General features: G+C 46.2%; 1 protein-coding gene across 5 annotated transcripts in view; it reads right to left on the bottom strand.

The window, feature by feature from the left end:
* SEPTIN7 (septin 7) overlaps positions 1-23,222 on the bottom strand; it is a 146,460-nt gene that overhangs the window by 71,492 nt on the left and 51,746 nt on the right. For all 5 annotated transcript variants that reach the window (XM_038766479.1, XM_038766489.1, XM_038766513.1 and 2 more), the window contains exons 4-5: positions 14,061-14,167; positions 91-191 (exon numbers count right to left, since the gene is read on the bottom strand). In XM_038766479.1, the coding sequence (XP_038622407.1) occupies positions 91-191; positions 14,061-14,167 (208 nt within the window). The remainder of the gene's footprint in view (positions 1-90; positions 192-14,060; positions 14,168-23,222) is intronic.

Raw genomic sequence — 23,222 nt, 5'->3', positions numbered from 1 at the left:
AGAACAGTGCTTTGCACGTAGTAAGCGCTTAACAAATGCCACTATTATTATTATTATTATTATTATTTGCGACCAAACTGATTTTCTTACCAGTTACTGTTGTCCACGGCATCTCCAAATCCCGGAGTATCAACGATTGTGAGTAACAACTGAACACCGCCTTCTTTGATTAAAACTTTGGACTGCTCCACCTAGAAGATTCAAGAGTTCAGAAGTCAATACCAATAACCTTGCACGTGTTAAGTACCCAACCTATTTCAAAGCAAAAACATTCGATCAATGCACATAGTAAGCACTTACTGCACTGTAATAAGTGCTTGTAAAATGCGTGGCTCAGGGGAAAGAGCCCGGGCTCTGGAGTCAGAGGTGATGGGTTCAAATCCCGGCACCACCACTTGTCACATGTGTGACTTGGGGCAAGTCACTGCACTTCTCTGTGCCTCAGTTCCCCTCCTCTGGAAAATGGGGATTAAGACTGTGAGCCTCCTGTGGGACAACCTGATCACCTTGTAACCGCCCCGGTGCTTAGAACAGGGCTTTGCACGTAGTAAGCGCTTAATAAATGCCATTATTGTTATTATTATACATTCTAAATGAAAATATCAACATTATACATTTTTATTGAGCCTCCTATCTGGTTATCCAGGAAGAATTCCTTACTACTACTACTAATAATGATGATGGCATTTGTTAAGCGCTTACTATGTGCTTACTGTTCTAAACGCTGGGGTAGATACAAGGTAATCAGGTTGTCCCCACATGGGGCTCACAGTCTCAATCCCCATTTTACAGATGCGGCAACTGAGGCCCAGAGAAGCACACCCAAGGTCACACAGCAGACAAGTAGTGGAGGTGGGATTAGAACCCACATCCTCTGACTTCCCAAGCCTGTGCTCTGTCCGCCAAGCCATCCCGCTTCTCATAAAAGCAGCAGTGGCTCAGTGGAACGAGCCCGGGCTCTGGGGTCAGAGGTCATGGGTTCAAATCCCGGCGCTGCCCCTTAGCTGTGTGACTTGGGGCAAGTCGCTTCACTTCTCTGGGCCTCAGTTCCCTCGTCTGGAAAATGGGGATCAAGACTGTGAGCCCCACGTGGGACAATCTGATCACCCTGTAAGCTCCCCAGTGCTGTACATATGTTTGTACATATTTATTACTCTATTTATTTATTTATTTTACTTGTAAATATCTATTCTATTCATTTCATTTTGTGAATATGTTTGGTTTTGTTCTCTGTCTCCCCCCTTCTAGACTGTGAGCCCACTGTGGGGTAGGGACTGTCTCTATATGTTGCCAACTTGTACTTCCCAAGCGCTTAGTACAGTGCTCTGCACACAGTAAGTGCTCAATAAATACGATTGATTGATTGAACAGTGCTTTGCACGTAGTAAGTGCTTAATAAATGCCATTATTATTATTATTATTATTATAAAACATGCATGACGGCCATTTAACGTACAAAGCGCTTACTAAATGCCATTATTATTATTGTTATAAAACATGCACGACGGCCATTTAACGTACATAAAGAGTAGATCAATTTTTGTAGTCCCGAAATATTTTGAGCGCCAAGCACCGCGATGAGTGCTAGGGAAGACCAAAAACGCTCATAATCAGTCCCCGTCCCCCACGTTGGCACGCAAACGAAGAGGTAACGTATTTTCTCCCCATTTCACAGAGGAAGAAACTGGGGTACAGAGAGGTTAACTGACTTGCTCCAACTCACACAGCGTAACAGTAGCAGAGGTGGGATTGGTAACCAGGCCTACTGTCTCCCAGTTCCACGGCCTTTCCCTTTCTCCGGAGTTCATAATGAAAACAAATACCCTGGGAGTCGATGTATCCGTGCGGTCACTTCTCGCCAAAATCCGAACGGCGCTACTTCACTCCGAGTCGGTCCCGCGTGCCGTGCGTCAGCCTCATCTCCCCCTTCCCGACCGTATAGCGGGAAGAGCCCGGTTTCCCGCCCCGCCGCCCCTCTCCGGCCCCGCGGCTCCGGCCGGGACTCGCCCTCCCAAGGCCCAGCGGCAGCAGCAGTAGCCGAGGCCTCCGGCCGCTTCCAGAGTCGGAAGCTACACGCTGCGGCTAATCGATCCGGAAGTGGTATCTTCCCGGAGGCCCGCGTGGAAGGCTCCGTGATGAGGACGCGGGAGGGGAAAACGGAAAGACAACACACGCATTCCTTTCCCTAATCATTCATTCGGGCTTCGAAGGGAGGAAGAGAGCGAGCTTGATGGATGCGAAGCATCCAGAGAAGCAGCGTGGCTCGGTGGAAAGAGCCCGGGCTTTGGAGTCAGGGGTCATGGGTTCGAATCCCGACTCCACCACATGTCTGCTGTGTGATTTTGGGCAAGTCACTTAACTTCTCTGGGCCTCAGTTCCCTCATCTGTAAAATGGGGATTAAGACTGTGAGCCCCACGTGGGACAACCTGATCACCCTGTATCCTCCCCAGCGCTTAGAACAGTGCTTTGCACATAGTAAGCGCTTAACAAATGCCAATTGTTATTATTATTATTATTATTATTATTATTATGTATGGAGGGAGGGCATTCCGGGCCGGGGGGAGGACGCAGGGGCTTTGGGGTCAGAGGTCACGGGTTCAAATCCCCGCTCTACCAATTGTCAGCTGTGTGACTATGGGCTTTGGACTCTCCCCCTCCTCCCTGTCTCCATCCCCCCTGCCTTACCTCCTTCCCTTCCCCACAGCACCTGTATATATGTATATATGTATATATGTTTGTACGGATCTATTTTACTTGTACATATCTATTCTATTTCTTTTATTTTGTTAATATGTTTGGTTTTGTTCTCTGTCTCCCCCTTCTAGACTGTGAGCCCGCTGTTGGGTCAGGACCATCTCTATATGTTTCCAACTTGTACTTCCCAAGCGCTTAGTACAGTGCTCTGCACACAGTAAGCGCTCAATAAATATGATTGAGTGAATGAATGAATGTCAAAATGGGAGTGGAGGAGGAGCGAGAGGGAGAGAACAGATAATAACGTTGGCATTTATTAAGCTCTCACTATGTGCAAAGCACTGTTCTAAGCGCTGGGGAGGTTACAAGGTGATCAGGTTGTCCCGCGGGGGGCTCACAGTCTTCACCCCCATTTTCCAGATGAGGGAACTGAGGCCCAGAGAAGTGAAGTGACTTGCCCAAAGTCACACAGCTGACAATTGGGGGAGCCGGGATTTGGACCGATGACCTCTGACTCCAAAGCCTGGGCTCTTTCTACTGAGCCACGCCGCTTCTGATGGACATCTTGGCTGATCATCTCCTCCAACAACGGAGAACAGCGGGGCTACAGATTTAAACCCATTCCTGTTCAATCCAATCTACCCAGCCGGGCTCGACAGAGCACTCCGGAAGCGCGTGTCGGAATGCAATTCCGGTCTTCTGGGAAACTGTCGGCTCAGTGGGCTGAGTTCATTGTCAAGAGTCCGCCAATCACTTGTACCAGAGTTCTATTTATTTTATTCTGTTAACATGTTTTGTTTTGTTCTCTGTCTCCCCCTTCTAGACTGTGAGCCCACGGTTGGGTAGGTTGGGTCTCTACTTGTACTTCCCAAGCGCTTAGTACAGTGCTCTCCACACAGTAAGCGCTCAATAAATACGATTGAATGAATGAATGAATGAGCCCCCCGTGGGACAACCTGATCACCTTGTAACCTTCCCAGCGCTTAGGACAGTGCTTTGTGCATAATGAGAGCTTTATAAATGCCATCATTATTGTTATGAATGTGCTCTGAAAGTGCACGTGTGTGTATGCAAGCGCATGAGCACACATAAACACACACACAGACACACATACACAAAGTTACAAAGCAGCTAAAAAATAGCAGGAGCTCTTAAGGAAGAGTTCCTACTCAGGAGGCATGTCTGGAACATCGTATGGACTTGGAAAAGGCAGAGGGAGAGGGATAAAAGGGCCTCTAATTTCAGGACCGAATACACCTTCTTAACGTTCAATTTTTAACATCACATATCTTGACTCAAACATTTTCAATTATTTGCTACAATGTACAACGGAAGAGCTTTTAGGGAGGGATGCATGGCTTCCACGTTCAGGGGCAGTCTTTTTTTTTCTTAATGGTATTTGTTAAACACCATTTTCCAGGCACCGTTCAGCACTGGAAAGACACAAGCTATTCGGGATGGACACAATCCCGATTGTGTCCCCATGGGGCTCACAGTCTAAATCCCCATTTTACAGATGAGGGAACTGAGGCACAAATAAGTTAAGTGATTTGCCCAAGGTCACACGGTGGAGAAGTGGCGAAGCCGGCACTAGAACCCAGGTCCTTCTGAATCCCGGGGGTCCCCGTTCTATCCACTGAACGACGCTGTTCCTCCCATCATTTTTTTTCCCTAAAGGGTCCTGTGAATATTAGCAATGGCTGCCAAGGAACATATGATTATAAAAGTCAATTCCTGTTTGGGAGTTTTGTGGTTCACTGTGGCAATAATTAATACCACCAGAGCTTTATGTCTTATCACACTCGACAGTTACAAGTTAAAAAGTTAGAGCCTCAGAGAATGCTGACTGTCCACTTAATATGATCTTCCTCTATCAACCATGAAAACCCAAGGGCAATATTTACAATTCTTTGAGTATTCTAAAGTTATTTTTCTTTCATGGCCTATGGGATTGTGTGTGTCCAAACATGGTCAAACACAAAGCAGGGAGCGACATCTGGAAGAGATCCAGAAAGCCTAACAGTAAACTACAGTCGTTCACAGAGTCCAACTGTATCTTATCATCTGGTTTTAAGGGTACTCCCATGGGATTCATGGAAAACAAATTAGCTCAAGCCCAGGAATGTCAAACTTTTCTTTAAAAAAAATCCATTCCAAATGGCCTTTTTCCCATGCACTTTTCTGAAGCAGGTCACACTATTATATTTTTATGGCCTCTCCCTGGATTCTCCAAGTTTAAACACATAACTGAATACATAGTTAAGGTATGTATCAATCACTTATTAGGTGCTAAATGGTGGAGTAAAAACAACAATCAGCTGGGACATTGTAGCAATTAATAAAAAGTGGTTTTTCTTTTTTTTTTTAATTTTAAAAACATTTTGCTGGGTAAAGCATATGATAAAAAACATTTTGCTGGGTAAAGCAAATGAAGTCAAGCAAATGAAATATCTTTTACTGAAAATATTAGGGTACATTCACTTATTCAATTAAGGCAACTATTCCTGCCCCAGAATTCTCTGTCCCCAAAAAGTGTCAATTTTAATGATAACATTTACAGTTGTTCTTGATAATTTTACAGTTGCCAAAGCCATTAACGGCGCTACGGCGCTTAGAACAGTGCTTTGCACGCAGTAAGCGCTTAACTAATGCCATCATTATTATTAAACGGGCCAGGGACTTTCAAAACTGTGTCCTAAGCAAAACTGTCTGAAGGACTGACAAACAAAAATCTAAACGTCTCTAACCCAATGAACGCTTCCTAGAAAAAAATTTTAAACAATCATATGGCATTCTTTCAGGGAATGTGAAGCGGAGCTGACCGTTATTACTGTTGCCGAGGACGGAGACATCAATTTAGACACTGCACGTCCTTCCCCAGCAATTATTTGTGTGAGAGGGAGGGAATGAGCAAAGAAGGGATGAGAGGACGAAGCTAAACCCCCCATCCCAAAATGATGGGGTGAGCAAATGACAAAACCCAGAAGGCTTGGGACCTAAACAGCATTTTTCAGTCCAGATGTAGAAGTCCAAACATTTGAAGTGAACAAGAAGAACTTGGATTCGATACAGTTGGCTGACGAGTTAACCCAAGACGGTCCTTTGGAAGGGCAATTAAGTCAGAGACATTACAGGAAAGGGCGTTTCTTACGTTCCCAAGAATATAAATTAGGAATGAAGGCCGGGGGGGTGGAATTAGGGTCCACCGCTCTCCAAGAGGATGAAAGTTTCAGAGGGCCAACACCTCACGGTTGCTTTTGTCATTGGGTGGACCAGAGGGTTGGTGGCGGTTTTACGGTCAACCTAAATCAACTACTGCGGAAAGGATCTGTACCCAAAAACGCAATATTAGGGAGAACACGGTGTTATTGGGGCTGGAGAATTCGAACCCTAAGTAGGACAGGAAAATACAACTGTGCAGATTGTTTCGCCAAATGTAACTGGGAGTCTCAGAGAAGGCCGTCTAGTCAGCAAGCGGAAGCGTTTCCGTGGAAGCGGAAACATCAGTAGTCAGTTAATCCGTTTTGCGGCCCTTCTCTCCATATTTAATGAGATTTGGGATTTAAGAAGCATTCCATAACTGCTCTTGCCTTTAAAAATAGTGGCGGTAATACCAGTTCATTCATTCACTCATTCAATCGTATTTATTGAGCGCTTACTGTGTGCAGAGCACTGGACTAAGCGCTTGGGAAGTACAGGCTGGCAACATATGTTCTTTGCCTTAGAGAGACAAGTGTATTTCTAAGATTCTCTCCTCCCTTTTTGCTTTTTTTATATCGTCTGCCTCCCTCTCTAGCCTTTAAGCTCACAGGGGGCAGGGAACGTGTCTACCAACTTTATTGTACTGTACTCTCCCAAGCGGTTAGTAAGAGCTCAATAAATAATAATAATAATAATGATAGCATTTAAGCACTTAATGTATGCAAAGCACTGTTCTAAGCGCTGGGGGGGTTACAGGGTGATCGGGTCGTCCCACGGGGGGGGCTCACGGTCTTCATCCCATTTTCCAGATGAGGTGACTGAGGCCCGGAGAAGTGAAGTGACTTGCCCAAAGTCACCCATCTGGCAATTGGCGGAGCCGGGATTTGAACCCACGACCTCTGACTGCAAAGCCCGGGCTCTTCCCGCTGAGCCACGCTGCTTCTCTAAATCCCACAGCTTGACCGATTCATTCATTCTTCCTCTGCTTTTTTCAGGTTGTTCTCTCTCAGTCGTGCTCTCTATCTCCGTCTGGCCCCTGGCGAGAAGTCTCGGCCACGTGAGTCCGCCCACTTAGGTGTGCGGAAATCAGGGTGGGGGCCACAAGTATTCACCCAAGAACTGTGCTCAGTGGAAAACAGCCCGGGCTTCGGAGTCAGAGGTCATGGGTTCAAATCCCAGCTCCGCCCCTTAGCTGTGTGACTTGGGGCAAGTCACTTCACTTCTCTGGGCCTCATCTGTAAAATGGGGATTAAGACTGTGAGCCCACCGTGGGACAACCTGATCACCCTGGAACCTCCCCAGAGCTAAGAACAGTGCTTGGCACATAGTAAGTGCGTAATAAATGTCATTATTATTATTATTATTATTATTACTGTGTTCACTTGTAACTGTGTGCATATGTTGCAAGTATATGAGGGTTTCAGATTGCAGACCAAATTATCTGCCCATTCCCAGCTCTGAAGGCAAGTTTGTGTCCATACTCCGCAATGTGTGCAAGTTAGTAGTAATAATAATAGTAATAATAATGGCATTTATTAAGCGCTTACTATGTGCAAAGCACTGTTCTAAGCGCTTTGGGGGGTTCCAAGGTGATCAGGTTGGCCCACGGGGGGCTCACAGTCTTCATCCCCATTTTACAGATGAGGTCCAGTACATGCCTGTGTGTCAGGAGTTGTCTGAAGCCCTGCGTTATCTCCCCCCCTCTCCTTCCTCTGACAGCTAGGTGAAGCTTCAAAGTCTTCACTGTAATAATAATAATAATAATAATGTTGGTATTTGTTAAGCGCTTACTATGTGCAAAGCACTGTTCTAAGCGCTGGGGGAAACACAAGGAGATGAGGTTGTCCCATGTGGGGCTCACAGTCTTAATCCCCATTTTACAGATGAGGGAACTGAGGCACAGAGAAGTGAAGTGACTTGCCCAAGGTCACACAGCAGACATGTGGGGGAGGTGGGATTCGAACCCATGACCTCTGGCTCCCAAGCCCGCACTCTTTCCACTGAGCCACGCTGCTTCTCAACTGTAAGGGTTGGGGGGCCTGGGGATTCAGACCTGGGTTTGCAAGGCCAATTTTTATCTATGTAGATCAGTGATATTTTCCATTCCTAGTCAACTTTATATACAGATTGCCTCCTGCGGGCAGATAACCGTTCTAGAGACTCTGGGATGTTACAAATAGGAGACCAAGACTGTTGTCAAGGAGCTTAAACCCTAAATGCGTGAAGGCCACAAGCACAAATAAACCCAGAGTCTAGAAAATAAAAGTACGTGTGATTAGCGAAGCAGAACATAAAGTATCACAAAAGCGTGGCTCAGTGGAAAGAGCCCGGGCTTCGGAGTCAGAGGTCATGGGTTCAAATCCCAGCTCCGCCAATTGGCAGCTGTGTGACTTTGGGCAAGTCACTTCACTTCTCTGGGCCTCATCTGGAAAATGGGGATTAAGACAGTGAGCCCCCCATGGGACAACCTGATCACCTTGGAACCTCCCCAGCACTCAGAATAGTGCTTTGCACATGGTAAGCGCTTAATAAATGCCATTATTATTATTCATTCATTCATTCAATCGTATGTATTGAGAGCTTACTGTGTGCAGAGCACTGTACTAAGCGCTTGGGAAGTACAAGTTGGCAACATATAGAGACGGTCCCTACCCAACAATGGGCTTATTATTATTATTCTTTAGAGAGAGGCAGCTTGGCCTAGTGGATGGAGAACGGGCTTGGGAGTCATAGGGACCTTCGTTCTAATCTCGGCTCTGCCACTTTGTCTGTTGGGTGACCTTGGGCAAGTCACTTCACTCCTCCAGACCTAAATTACCTCAGCTGTAAAAATGGGGATTAAGACTGTGAATCCCACGTGGGACGTGGACTGTTTTCAACCCGATCGTCATGTATCTACCCCAGCCTTCAGTCCAGTGGCTGGCACACAGTAACCGCTTAACAAACACCATTAAAAAAAATCCTAATATAAAGAAGTGTGTGACCGTAATTTATAGACGAATAAGAGGACCAGAATTAGGTGGGATTAATCTGGGGCGGTTGGAGAGAAATGGATTTTAGTCAGGTTTTGAATTAAAGGGATGCAGCATAGCCAAGAGGGGAGAGACATTCTACTTGGTGGAAATGATATATATTCAATGGCTGATTGAAGGGGTGTGGTTTTTGTGGGCCTAAAATAATAATAACTGTGGTATTTGTTAAGCGCATACTATGTGCCAGGCACCGTACTAAGCGCCGGGGTGGATACAAGCAAATCGGGTGGGACGCAGTCCCTGTCCCGCGTGGGGCTCACAGTCTTAATTCCCTTTTTACAGATGAGTGAACTCAGGCATAGAGAAGTGTCTTTTCTAAGGCCGCACGGAAGATAAGTGGCAGAGCCGGAATTAGAACCCATGACCCTCTGACTCCGAGTCCCTTGCTCTAACAATACACACTCTGGGGGGAAATTATTGTGTTGGGTGTGGGTTTTTCTTAATTTTTCTTTTAATTTTGGTTAAAGTCAAAAATTTAAAGTTTTGTTTCAGATTTTTATGGTTAACGTACATTCACGCCTAGTTTCTTCGCACCATTCTTACCCAGCATATCCTAAAAAGAGACAAATGGCTAAGTTACAGTCTCAAAGTTATCTCCTGGCCTACAGTGCAATATTAAAAAACATTTTTGAACTTAGGGCATTGGACTCCGGGGTCAATCCACAACTTAAATTGAGGTGAGAGCCTTCTGTTAGAGTAGGAACCTGTTATCATCATCAATGGCATTGCTTTGCACATAGTAAGCGCTTAATAAATGCCATCATTATTATTATTATTTATTGAGCACTTACTAGGTGCAGAGCACTGTACTAAGCATTTGGGAGAGGACAACACGAGTTGGCAGACACGTTCCCTGCCCACAAACGATAAGCAAAAATTTGATAATGGTTGCCAGATAAATTGAAAATCTTTTCAGCTGGAGGAAACTGGATTCAGGCGAGTGAGAGCCTAAAGATCGATAGTCTCCTCATAAGAGGGCCACTGTAAAGGACAGAAGAGCTTATTTGGAGGAAGCAGAGAACACGAGTAGGTGGTTAGCGGGAAATTAGGTCCATCAGGAAAGGGGAAGTCCGCTGGAGCTTGCTCTGAAGTTTAGCGTTGGGAACTCGGGTCAGATTTTTGTTGTTGTTGTTGTTAAGCCCTTATTACGTGACTAAGTGGGGGGTACACAACCTAATCGGGTTGGACACAGTCCACGTCCCACGTGGGGCTCACAGTCTGAACCCCCATTTGACAGAGGAGGAAACTGAGGCACGGAGAAGTTACGTGACTTGCCCAAGGTCACCCAGCAGACAAGTTGCGGCGTCGGGAGTAGAACCCAGGTCCTTCTGATTCCCAGGCCAGGGCTCTATCCACTAGGCAATAACGCTGCTTCTTCTCCATTTTGAAGTAACTGGCAACTAATGCCAGTGATAATAATAACTATAAAATAAACGCTCACAGGTGAAGCACCATATTAAGAGCTGGGGAGACTCTGCAGACATCAATTCAGAGAGGGTCTCTGGCCCACCGGGGGCTCGCAATCTCTGACGGGGAAGGACAGACGCACGAAAAAAACAGGTTGAAACCAAGGGAAAAGAAATCACGAACGGACAACCTGAAGGCCGCTGATTTTTCAGCTGGGATCGTCGGTAGCTAGACAACCGACAGAAATACATTACGAAAAAAGCCAAATCGGGCCCGTGGAACAGCAATACCAGGCATTTACGAATAACCTGGCTCAGGTTCCTCGAGGGCCCAGGCCTGTGTTTTCTACTGCCCGGACATTTCCTACAGTGCTCTGTCGCCGAACAACACTGTAGGGATGCTCCCCTGTTAGCCGCTTCCAAAGAGCAATGATTCAAAGTGGGACTCGTCAATTCAAGAAATATTAACCGTAGGGGACAAAGCTGGGGTGACATTTTCTATTGGAGAGAAGAAAGGCCTCAAGATCTCATCCCAAGCTCTCCTTGGGAGAGAAGAATTTGCCCGTCTCAAAACTGAACTCCCTGAATAAACACTGCATCTCGCGGCGTAAGACGGGGGTCTTCTATTTTTAGAAACCATCAGATGGGGATGAATATTCTAGTTAGGGTCCGGCTAGCCTCAGCCTGGCTGCCGGGCCCTCCATTTCCTCTCAGGGCTCCGACCCGCACCGATCTACTCTAGCTCTGTCTGACTCAAGACGGTTTTCTTTATTCCCCAAAAAGCTCTCCCATTTCACATCCTGGTCTCCTTGGTCTCCTCTTCCCTAGTCTACCTCGGACCTCGGCGCTCCCTCCGCGTCCCTCGCTTTCCACTCCCCGGCTGGCCTGACTCCATCCCCTATCTAGCTCGCCGCTTCTTTGCTCACCTGTTCCCCCCCAAAGAGAAGATTTGGGGTTTTACGGTGGGTTGGGGAATCCCGCTGAACTACAACAAGCCTGTTTTTAGCTTTAGGCCTATCCGGACTCCCGTCTGCAAAACGGAGTTCCCTTTTCGGGGGCTTTTCTTCCACACTCCTATCCTAAAAATCCGCACTTTGAGGGGTGCAGGGGGGAAACGGAGGAGCCCCCAGGCCCAGAGAGAGATCGCGGTCACCCGGCATGACCTGGGGCTGCATTGGGGGGCTGTCGTCGAGGGAGCGGGGCTTGGCCCCGCCTGACCGAGTAACTAGAATCCAGGTGGCAGGAGCCATCGTTACCACGGCTGGGACAACTGTTCTAAGATGCTTTAGCCACTCCAGTTAGGGGATGATCACAGCAGTATCTAAATATAGAGAGGACATACAGAATGATAATAATAATAATAATGATAGTATTTATAAAGCGCTTACAATGCTCAAAGCACTGTTCTAAGCGCTGGGGAGGTTATAATAATAATAATAATGGCATTTATTAAGCGCTTACTATGTGCAAAGCACTGTTCTAAGCGCTGGGGAGGTTATAATAATAATAATAATGGCATTTATTAAGCGCTTACTATGTGCAAAGCACTGTTCTAAGCGCTGGAGAGGTTACGAGGTGATCAGGTTGTCCCACGGGGGGCTCACAGTCTTCACCCCCATTTTCCAGATGAGGTAACTGAGGCACAGAGAAGTTAAATGACTTGCCCAAAGTCACACAGCTAATAGGCGGAGCTGGGATATGAACCCATGACCTCTGACTCCAAAGCCCATGCTCTTTCCCAGAGAACCACTCTGCTCAGGTGATCCCACTGTTGGGTAGGGACCGTCTCTATATGTTGCCAACTCGTACATCCCAAGCGCTTAGTCCAGTGCTCTGCACACAGTAAGCGCTCAATAAACACGATTGAATGAATGAATGAATCAGGTTGTCCCACGGGGGCTCACAGTCTTCATCCCCATTTTACAGATGAGGGAACTGAGGCCCAGAGAAGTGAAGCGACTTGCCCAGAGTCACAGAGCTGCCAAGCGGCGGAGCCGGGATTTGAACCCATGACACCTGACTCCGAAGCCTGGGCTCTTTCCACTAGCCACGCTGCTTCTCTAGGAACTGAAGGAAAATTCCTTTCTCCCAGAAGGAAGAGTGCTGTCCTGGTAATTCTAGACTGTGAGCCCGCTGTTGGGCAGGGACCGTCTCTATATGTTGCCAACCTGTATTTCCCAAGCGCTTAGTACAGTGCTCTGCACACAGTAAGCGCTCACTAAATGCGATTGAATGAATGGCAATTCTAAAGGTAACAAAAGCAGCTCTGGGACCAGGGGGGGAAAACAGAACGGAACTACCCGAATCCCCACGAGCACAACTCGGTGGGAGGCAGGGGATCACGGACGGCAGAGCGGCCCGCTCAACCAATCAATCGTATTTATTGAGCACTTACTGTGTGCAGAGCACTGTACTAAGCGCTTGGGAAGTCCAAGTTGGCAACATACAGAGACGGTCCCTACCCAACAGTGGGCTCACAGTCTAGAAGACTGTGAGTCTCCAGTCCGGGAAGAGCCTGCTGGGGCAGGCTCGCAATCAGTCTTTGGACAGTCGGGACCCGCGGCGTGGGAGAGACGCTCCCTTCCTTCCCGCCATCGCTCGCCAGCAGTCCTCCCTTCAGGCCCTCCTCCAAACCCAGCAGGACACCGACAGACAGCAAGCTGAGTCATAACGGTCTTTAGACGGCCGGGGCCTACTGCGTGGGAGGCAAATAGCCTCCCTTCCTGTCCTCCCCCTTCCCCGCGTCGGCCCCTACTCCGTCCCAGGCGGGCCTTGAGCGGTGAGCATCAGGGCGGGCCCACAACCATTCTCTGGGCAGAAGCCGAGCTGCCTCCCTTCTTGCTGCCCCCCCGGACCTCTCGTCGGCCCTTCCTCCAGCCCAGGCCTCCATCCCCACTTTCTAGAAAGTTGAGGAACCCCAGGCGGTGGCTGTGACTTTGGTGACTGCTGGGCTGAGCCACGAAGAGCCTGAAACGCTGCTCCTCCAGCCACAACGCCCAGCGGCTCCTACCCTGGTTACCTTCACCCTTCCCTCGTTTCTATTTCCATCCAAGCGCTCGGTGCCGGGCTCTGAACGCAGCAGGCACTCGAATACTGACTGATCTTTCCATAGATACCCGTCACTCACCCTCATTCATTCATTCATTCAATCGCATTTATTGAGCGCTTACTGTGTGCACAGCACTGGACTAAGCACTTGGGAAGTACAAGTTATCCTCAGACTGCACGTCCTTCTAGACTGTAAGCCCGCTGTTGGGTAGGAACCGTCTCTATATGTTGCCGACCCGTACTTCCCAAGCGCTCAGTACAGTGCTCTGCACACAGTAAGCGCTCAATACATACGACTGAACGAATCCCTTTGGGGTCGGGGACTGTGTATTTTTACCCCCAGCACTTGGAACAGTAGGTGCTTAACACGCACTCAGAACAGTGCTTTGCACATAGTAAGCGCTTAATATATGCCATCAAAAAAAAATACCGCTACTACGGGTTCTATAGTTCTTGTACGCATTCATTATTAATCCACAGTTCCCTTAATTCATGCATCAATTTCTTTAAAAAATAAAGTTTACATGCTTGTCACCATCACCTAACGATATGAAATCAGGCAATCTATGGTATTTGTCGAGTGCTAACTGTGTGCTGTACTTAGCGCCAGGGAGAAGACAAGACAATTATCAAAGCCAGTCAAAACTAACTCTGTAGGTTGGTTTGTGATATACATACTTGGACAGTCTTTTTAATTCTATGTGAAGGACCTGGATATTCTGGGGAATACAAGTCTGTCAGGAACAAGGAGTTGATCAACGTTGACTTTCCCAATCCAGATTCACCTAAAAGAAAAAAAAATGCATATTAAGTCATCACTCCAGCCACATACAACAGAGAGACATGTTTTGAACTCTAAGGATGCTTGTTTGTAATTAAACGGGAAAATCCCTCAAGGGAAATCTTCACCTTGTTTAATTGTAGCTATGCCTCCTGTTCACAAACACTTCACTTCTGATCAAACCCTTTAACTTGAAAGTTCTTTAACCCAGGGACTAGTCTCCTAATTTAACACCTTGCAGCCTCTGCAATCTTAGAATAATTTAAAATGTACTACTTCATTGAAGTGTTTGGACTGATCAACTAAAGATGAATCCCTGGGCTCTCTTGCGTGGTTTGAGTCATTTAAATTTTAAATTACAAGGGGAATGTTTCTGCAATTTGTGCTTGTCCAGAGGACACGGACGAGTACTAGAAAATGTGAATAACTGCCATGGAAATCCAAATGAATGGATGCTAAAAAAAAAACAACCCTCTACAGCCAAAATTCTGCCTATTTAAAGCTCCACAGACAAAAGGAGAATAGAAGAATCCAGATCGGACCATTCATCAATTTATAAAATGAGCCATGTATTCTCAATGAGAAAGAAATTTTGAAACCTACTCTTTAAAGTACCATTAAGGCATTTCCTCATGCTGACATATAGTATTGTGGTGAGAGGAAAGGTGCTAGATAGTTTTGTGGCTTCATACAAGCCCAGTGCAAAATCACTAGTTAATACATCACTACACTCACTGAATTCTTCATGCTGTCTAGCCTGGAAAGCAAAATCCTTTGAAACTAGCAGTTGAGCATGCCAACCTATTCTTTAAACTTGCTCCATTTATGCGTTCCGATATAAATAGCTCAGGTGCCTATAGTTGCTAAATACATTCAAACTTTTTTTAAACAATAATGGCCAGCATCTTTGGTTCACAGATGGGAATCCTCTTTTTGGAAGGGAAATCATTCCAAATTGTAGGTCAGGAGCATGCGGTACCCTCTCCCCCTCACCTAAAGTTATTCCTTATTCCAAGTCTCCCCATTGAGAAACGATAGCGTGGAACGGTAAGATAAGGGAATACACGGACCATTTTATAATGAGAATTAAAAACGTGTCCAAGTGTCGCTTGAAAACCACATCCCGCATAGCGATTTAGTTAAAGCCATTAACTCGGAAAACGACCAAATCGAAAACAATGGAAACACACAGTCCATCGGACTACCTTGAAGATATCAGGCAGTCTCCGCTAGGATCTACTTAATAGTTAACCAGATGGAAAATGAATCTCTTCCTACAAGCTCAAACACCGCTTTGACTGTCAGAGTCCCCTGTGGGACAACCTGATTGCCTTGTAAGCTCCCCAGCGCTTAGAACAGTGCTTTGCACGTAGTAAGCGCTTAATAAATGCCATCATAATTATTATCTTGATTCTGGTCTGGGGAAAGGCTAGGGTCTCTGCTGCTGCTGAGCTCACTGCGGCCTGGAAATCAGCCTTCAAGCTGTACCCTCCCCAGCCCAGCGCTCTGAACCCAGTAGGCGCTCAATCATCAATCGTATTTATTGAGCACTTACTATGTGCAGAGCACTGTACTAAGCGCTTGATATTGGTGTCATTCTGTCCCACTGTGGAGGATGCCGCCCTCCCTTCCGAGGAGCGGACGACGACCTGACTTCCCAAGTGAACGTGCCAGCTTCTGGCGGGGTCGCTCACTCCTGTCCCGGGCGCTTCATTAAACGGACGGGAGAATTTCACTTTTGTTTTCTATCGATCATTCATTCAATTCATTCGATTGCATTTATTGAGCGCTTACTGTGTGCAGAGCACTGTACTAAGCGCTTGGGAAGTACAAGTCGGCAACAGAGACAGTCCCTACCTAACAGTGGGCTCACAGATTATCACTTCCAGCTGACAGAAAACGGTTAAGATTTTAGGGGGTGACCCAACCAGCCTCATCTCAATCTTGGCAAAGAAACAGAGTGAAGAACAAGTTATTTTTCCATCCTGCCAACCTGTACTTTCCCAACCTGTACTTCCCAAGCGCTTAGTACAGTGCTCTGCACACAGTAAGCGCTCAATAAATACGATTGATTGATCCTGCGCAAATGAGATACAGCTACAGTAGTTGTTCCTGGTCAAGCTTGAAAACCCCGTTCGTAAGAATTGCAGAAATTCTACTCTTTTCGCTGGTTGGTGGGTCCAGGACGCAGCCATATGGTAAGGACGGTACGTGCTGAATTTAGCATACAGCAGTTTAATTTTGAAATTTATCAGTTCTAAAAACATAACTTTATGAGGCAGTGGAAAAATTTAAAATAACTGATGGCATACTGATGTAGCCCAAAAAGGCTTCAGACAAGATTTCATATTTCAAACACTTCGATCTAGTTCTTTTCCCCCCAAACCCCGAACTGACAATTGGAAAATTTGGCGGAGTCGACTATACTGAACGTGAACCTTGTGCCCACGAGGGATCCGGCTGGTCGACGGAACTGTAAATAAGAGGGCAAACCGACACCATTAAAATAAATCCACAATAGGCGGTTGTTGTGACTCTTCGATTAGACGTTTTCAGTCATGGAAATCACGGGACAATCTGGTGCTACGATGTACTGCAATTTACTGGAGACAGAACCGCCAACCTCCCTGTCTCAACAGCCCATCGCAACCTTGGCTTTATCGTTCATTTGATCGTATTTATTGAGCGCTGACTGTGTGCAGAGCACGGTACTAAGCACTTGGGAAGTCCAAGTTGGCAACCTATTGAGGCGGTCCCTAGAAGAAGACACTTCTCCCTCACTCAACCCTCGCATTCGACCTGTCACCAAATCTTGTCGATTCAACCACGGCTAAAATCCGCCCGCGCCCCTCTCCATCCGAACCGCGACCGCGTGAGTTCAATCCCTCATCCTCTCCTGCCTTGACTTCTCCTCGGTCTCCTTGCTGACCTCCTCCACTCTCCGGCCCACACGTCACCCCGTTGCCCGGATCGTTTGATTAAAATGGGAAAGAAAGGTTCGGCCCACGTTTTCCCGCTCCTCCGGACTCTCCAGTGGCTATCCATCCATCTCCGCATCAAACGGGAGCCCGTTACCATCGGCTTACCCCACTTTTCTCCTAATACCACCCACCCCACAGACTTCGGTCCTGTTAATACTCACTAAACCTCAATTTCGTCTATCTCGCCACAGACCCCTTGTCCACTTTCCGCCTCTTCATAACCCAAAGACGATCTCTCCCCATCTACAAAGCCTCATTGACGGCACATCTCCTCCAAGTGGCCTTCCCGGATTGAGTCCTCGCTTCCTCTTCTGCTGCCGCCCCAAAGCACTTATAATAACAACGATGGCATTTGTTAAGCGCTTACTAGGTGCAAAAAAAAAAAAAATAATAATAATGATGGCATTTATTAAGCGCTTACTAGGTGCAAAGCACTGTTCTAGGCGCTGCGGAGGTTACAAGGGGATAATAATAATAATAATGGCAGTTATTAAGCGCTTACTATGTGCACAGCACTGTTCTAAGCACCAGGGCAGTTACAAGGGGATAATAATAATAATGGTATTTATTAAGCACTTACTAGGTGCAAAGCACTGTTCTAAGCACCGGGACGGTTACAAGGGGATAATAATAATGATAATGATGGCATTTATTAAGCGCTTGCTAGGTGCAAAGCACTGTTCTAAGCGCCGGGGTGGTTACAAGGGGATAATAATAATAATAATAATAATAATGATGGCATTTATTAGGCGCTTACTATGTGCAAAGCACTGTTCTAAGTGCCAGGGCGGTTACAAGGGGATAATAATAATAATAATGATGGCATTTATTAAGCGCTTACTATGTGCAAAGCACTGTTCTAGGCGCTGCGGAGGTTACAAGGGGATAATAATAATAATAATGGCATTTATTAAGCACTTACTATGTGCAAAGCACTGTTCTAAGCGCCGGGGCAGATACAAGGGGATAATAATAATAATAATAATAATGGCATTTATTAAGCGCTTACTAGGTGCAAAGCACTGTTCTAAGCACCGGGGCGGTTACAAGGGGATAATAATAATAATAATGATGGCATGTATTAATCGCTTACTATGTGCAAAGCACCGTTATAAGCACTGGGGCAGTTACAAGGGCATAATAATAATAATAATGGCATTTATTAAGCACTCACTATGTGCAAAGCACTGTTATAAGCACTGAGGTGGTTACAAGGGGATAATAATAATAATAATAATGGCATTTATTAAGTGCTTACTATGTGCAAAGCACTGGGGCAGTTACAAGGGGATAATAATAATAATGATGATGACATTTATTAAGCACTTACTATGTGCAAAGCACTGTTCTAAGCGCTGGGGCGGTTACAAGGGGATAATAATAATAATAATGATGGCATTTATTAAGCGCTTACTATGTGCAAAGCACTGTTCTACACACTGGGGAGGTTACAAGGTGATCAGTTTGTCCCACGGGGGGCTCACAGTTTTCAGCCCCATTTTCCAGATGAGGTAACTGAGGCCCAGAGAATAATAATAATATTAATAATAACAATAATGGCATTTGTTAAGTGCTTACTATGTGCAAAGCACTGTTCTAAGTGCTGGGGAGGTTACAAGGCGATCAGGTTGTCCCACGGGGGGTTTGCAGTTTTCATCCCCATTTTCCAGATGAGGGAACTGAGGCCCAGAGAATAATAATAATAATAATAATGGTATTTGTTAAGCACTTACTATGTGCAAAGCACTGTTCTAAGCACTGAGACAGAGCAGTGGGGCCGTCCCTCCTGGATTTCACAATTTAAGCTTCTAAGTCAATATTCTATTTAATGAGCAACATTGACTCATCATTACTATTAGTACTGGTTGAACGCCCACTCAGTGCACTGCACTGAAGTCGGTACTTGGGGAAAAAAGAATATTGTACTTCCCAAGCGCTTAGTACAGTGCTCTGTACACAGTAAGCACTCAATAAATACGATTGAATGAATGAAAAATATGAACATAATATTTATTTATTTTGCTTGCACATATTTATTCTATTTCTTTTATTCTGTTAATATATTTTATTTTGTTCTCTGTCTCCCCCTTCTAGACTGTGAGCCCACTGTTGGGTAGGGACCGTCTTTATGTTGCCAACTTGTACTTCCTAAGCGCTTAGTACAGTGCTCTGCACACAGTAAGTGCTCAACAAATACGACTGAATGAATGAAAGGGCAATGACTGTAATGTATATATGTTTGTACATATTTATTGCTCTATTTATTTTACTTGTCCATGTTTATTCTATTTTATTCTGTTAATATGTTTTGTTTTGTTCTCTGTCTCCCCCTTCTAGACTGTAAGCCCACTGTTGGGTAGGGACCGTCCATGTTGCCAAATTGTACTTCCCAAGCGCTTAGTACAGTGCTCTGCACACAGTAAGCGCTCAATAAATACGATTGAATGAATGTAAGGGCAATGACTGTAATGTATATATGTTTGTACATATTTATTACTCTATTTTACTTGTCCATATTTATTCTATTCATTTTATTTTGTTAATATGTTTTGTTTTGTTGTCTGCCTCCCCCTTCTAGACTGTGAGCCCGCTGCTGGGTAGGGACCGTCTCTATATGTTGCCGACTTGGGACTTCCCAAGTGCTCAGTACAGTACTCTGCACACAGTAAGCGCTCAATAAATATGATTGAATGAATGAATGAATTTAGGGGTCGTGGTGATAGGAGGAGAAACACAATCACATCAGTGGAATTTATTTTTAGAGAAGCAGTGTGGTTCAGTGGAAAGAGCCTGGGTTTTGGAGTCAGAGGTCATGGGTTCAAATGCCGGCTCTGCCAACTGTCAGCTGTGTGACTTTGGGCAAGTCACTTCACTTCTCTGGGCCTCAGTTTTCTCATCTGTAAAATGGGGATTAAGACTCTGATCCCGTGGGCCAGCCTGATCACCTTGTAACCTCCCCGGCGCTTAGAACAGTGCTTTGCACATGGTAAGCACTTAATTATTGCCCTTATTATTATTATTATTGAGCTCTTACGGTGCGCAAAGCACTGTATTGAGCATTTGGGAGAGTACAGTAGATATGCTCCCTGCCCACTGGGAGTTTACGGCCCAGAAGGGGACACCAACATTAAAATAAATGTTGCATCCGTACGGAAGTGCTCTGTGGCTGGAATTGGAGTAAATATCAAGCGCTTAAAGGGCACAGATCCAGGAGAACAGGCAGCACAGAAGGTAGAGGGGGTAGGGGAAATGATGGCTTAGTTCGGGAACGCCTCTTGGAGATGGGATTTTAATAAAGCTTCAAAGGTGAGGAGGATGAAGGTCTGTCGGATATGAAGAGGGGAGGGAATTCCGGGTCAGAGGCAGGATGGGGACCGGGGGGCGGTGGCAAGATAGATGAGATCATAGTCCATCGAGCAGATTGGCGTTAAAAAAGCACACTGAACATGCCGAGTTGTATAAGGAAATCATCAAGGTAACCTAGGAGGGAGGCAAGGCGATTGAACGCTTTCAATCAATCAATCAATCAATCGTATTTATTGAGCGCTTACTATGTGCAGAGCACTGTACTAAGCGCTTGGGAAGTACAAATTGGCATCACATAGAGACAGTCCCTACCCAACAGTGGGCTCACAGTCTAAAAGGGGGAGACAGAGAACAGAACCAAACATACCAACAAAATAAAATAAGTAGGATAGAAATGTACAAGTAAAATAAATAAATAAATAAATAAATAGAGTAATAAATATGTACAACCATATATACATATATACAGGTGCTGTGGGGAAGGGAAGGAGGTAAGACGGGGGGATGGAGAGGGGGACGAGGGGGAGAGGAAAGAAGGGGCTCAGTCTGGGAAGGCCTCCTGGAGGAGGTGAGCTCTCAGTAGGGCCTTGAAGGGAGGAAGAGAGGGATGGGCGGATTGGCGGATGGGCAGAGGGAGGGCATTCCAGGCCCGGGGGATGACGTGGGCCGGGGGTCGATGGCGGGACAGGCGAGAGCGAGGGACGGTGAGGAGATTAGTGGTGGAGGAGCGGAGGGTGCGGGCTGGGCAGTAGAAGGAGAGAAGGGAGGTGAGGTAGGAGGGGGCGAGGTGATGGACAGCCTTGAAGCCCAGGGTGAGGAGTTTCTGCCTGATGCGCAGATTGATCGGTAGCCATTGGAGGTTTTTGAGGAGGGGAGTAATATGCCCAGAGCGTTTCTGGACAAAGATAATCCGGGCAGCAGTATGAAGTATGGATTGAAGTGGAGAGAGACACGAGGATGGGAGATCAGAGAGAAGGCTGGTGCAGTAGTCCAGACGGGATAGGATGAGAGCTTGAATGAGCAGGGTAGCCAATTTAAAGCCAGAGTTTCTGTCTGCCGCGGAGCTGGGTGGGCCATCACTGGAGATTCTTGAGGAGTGGGGCCAACGCGGACTGAAGGCCATTTTAGAAAAATGATCCAGGCAGGGGGGGAGAGAAAGGAAGCGGGGAGGTCATCAGTGCAGTTGATGGACTCATCGAGGCAAGATAGGATAAGTGCTTGGATTTTTTTTTTTTAAAAAAAGGTATTTATTGAGTGCTTTCCCTGTGCAGAGCGCTATACTAAGAGCTTTGGAAAATACAACAGAATTGATAGACATGTTTCCTATGTGAGCTTAGAGACTAGAGGATCAACATTCATTCATTCAATCGGATTTACTGAGCACTTACTGTGTGCAGAGCACTGTACGAGGCGCTTGGGAAGTGCAAGTCGGCAACATATAGAGACGGTCCCTACCCAACAGCGGGTTCACAGTAAATGGAGAGCAGCAAACCAAGGATTTTAGCTATGTTGTGAAGGCTGAACTGACAAGATCTGGTGACAGACGGACTATGTGGGTTGAGAGACGATTCGAGGATAAAGCCAAGGTTATAGGCTTGGGAGACATGGAGGTTGGTGGCGTTGACTGAAGTATGGGAAAGTCAGGATGGAGAGCAGCAAACCAAGGATTTTAGCTATGTTATGAAGGCTGAACTGATGAGATCTGTTGACAGATGGAATATGTGGGTTGAATGAGAGACGATTTGAGGATAAAGCCAAGGTTATAGGCTTGGGAGACACGGAGGTTGGTGGCTTTGACTAAAATATGGGAAAGTCAGGATGGAGAGCAGCAAACCAAGGATTTTAGCTATGTTGTGAAGGCTGAACTGACAAGACCTGGTGACAGAAGGACTATGTGGGTTGAATGAGAGACGATTCGAGGATAAAGCCAAGGTTACAGGCTCGGGAGACAGGGAGGTTGGTGGCGCTAACTAAAATATGGGAAAGTCAGGGGGAGGACAAGGGCCTCACGTGTCTCACGTGGGGCTCACGGTCTTAATCCCCATTTTACAGAGGAGGTCACTGAGGCCCAGAGAAGTTAAGCGACTTGCCCAAAGTCACACAGCTGACAAGCGGCAGAGTCAGGATTCGAACCCCTGACTTCTGACTCCAAAGCCCAGGCTCTTTCCACTGACCCGCACTGCTTCTCTGTATGATGGAAACGTTTGAGCCCTCTCCAAATGGCTCTTCGGACGACACCGTTTTATTCTAACGGCAACTGTGCGAGTACTACAGAAGGGACTTCGTTTGCAAAGGAAAAACTGAGGAAGAATGAGGGAGCTTGAGCTGAAGGGAAAAGAGGGAAGGAAGGTCAGTTTTTCCTTTGTTTTTCTTTCTTTGAATTTTAAGGCATAGTCCGGCACACCCAATCCAACTCCCTCCCTGGGAAAGCAAGGAAGGAAAACAGGAAAGTGGAAAAGGGAGACGAGGATTTGCATGGGGAAACTTGGAAAAGCGGAACTGCCTGCGGGCCCCAGTAAGCCAAAGGAACTAGTAATAATAACAATAATAATAATAATAATGGCATTTATTAAGCGCTTACTTTGTGCAAAGCACTGTTCTAAGCGCTGAACTACCATCCTGGGAGTGAAAAAAGGTGCCTTCACTCACTGCTGGAATAGGAAGGCACCGAGGATTTTAAGTGGATAGAAAAGGAAAGCACTAGATTTCTACCTTTTAGCCATACAACTCTAGGTTTCCAAAACAAAACAAAAACTGGCAGCGTGCTCCTTG

This window comes from Tachyglossus aculeatus, chromosome 2, assembly GCF_015852505.1.
Source record: "Tachyglossus aculeatus isolate mTacAcu1 chromosome 2, mTacAcu1.pri, whole genome shotgun sequence".
NCBI classification, from domain to species: domain Eukaryota; kingdom Metazoa; phylum Chordata; class Mammalia; order Monotremata; family Tachyglossidae; genus Tachyglossus; species Tachyglossus aculeatus.
The sequence above is the reverse complement of the archived record's forward strand: the minus strand, read 5'-3'. Positions and strand labels throughout refer to the sequence as shown.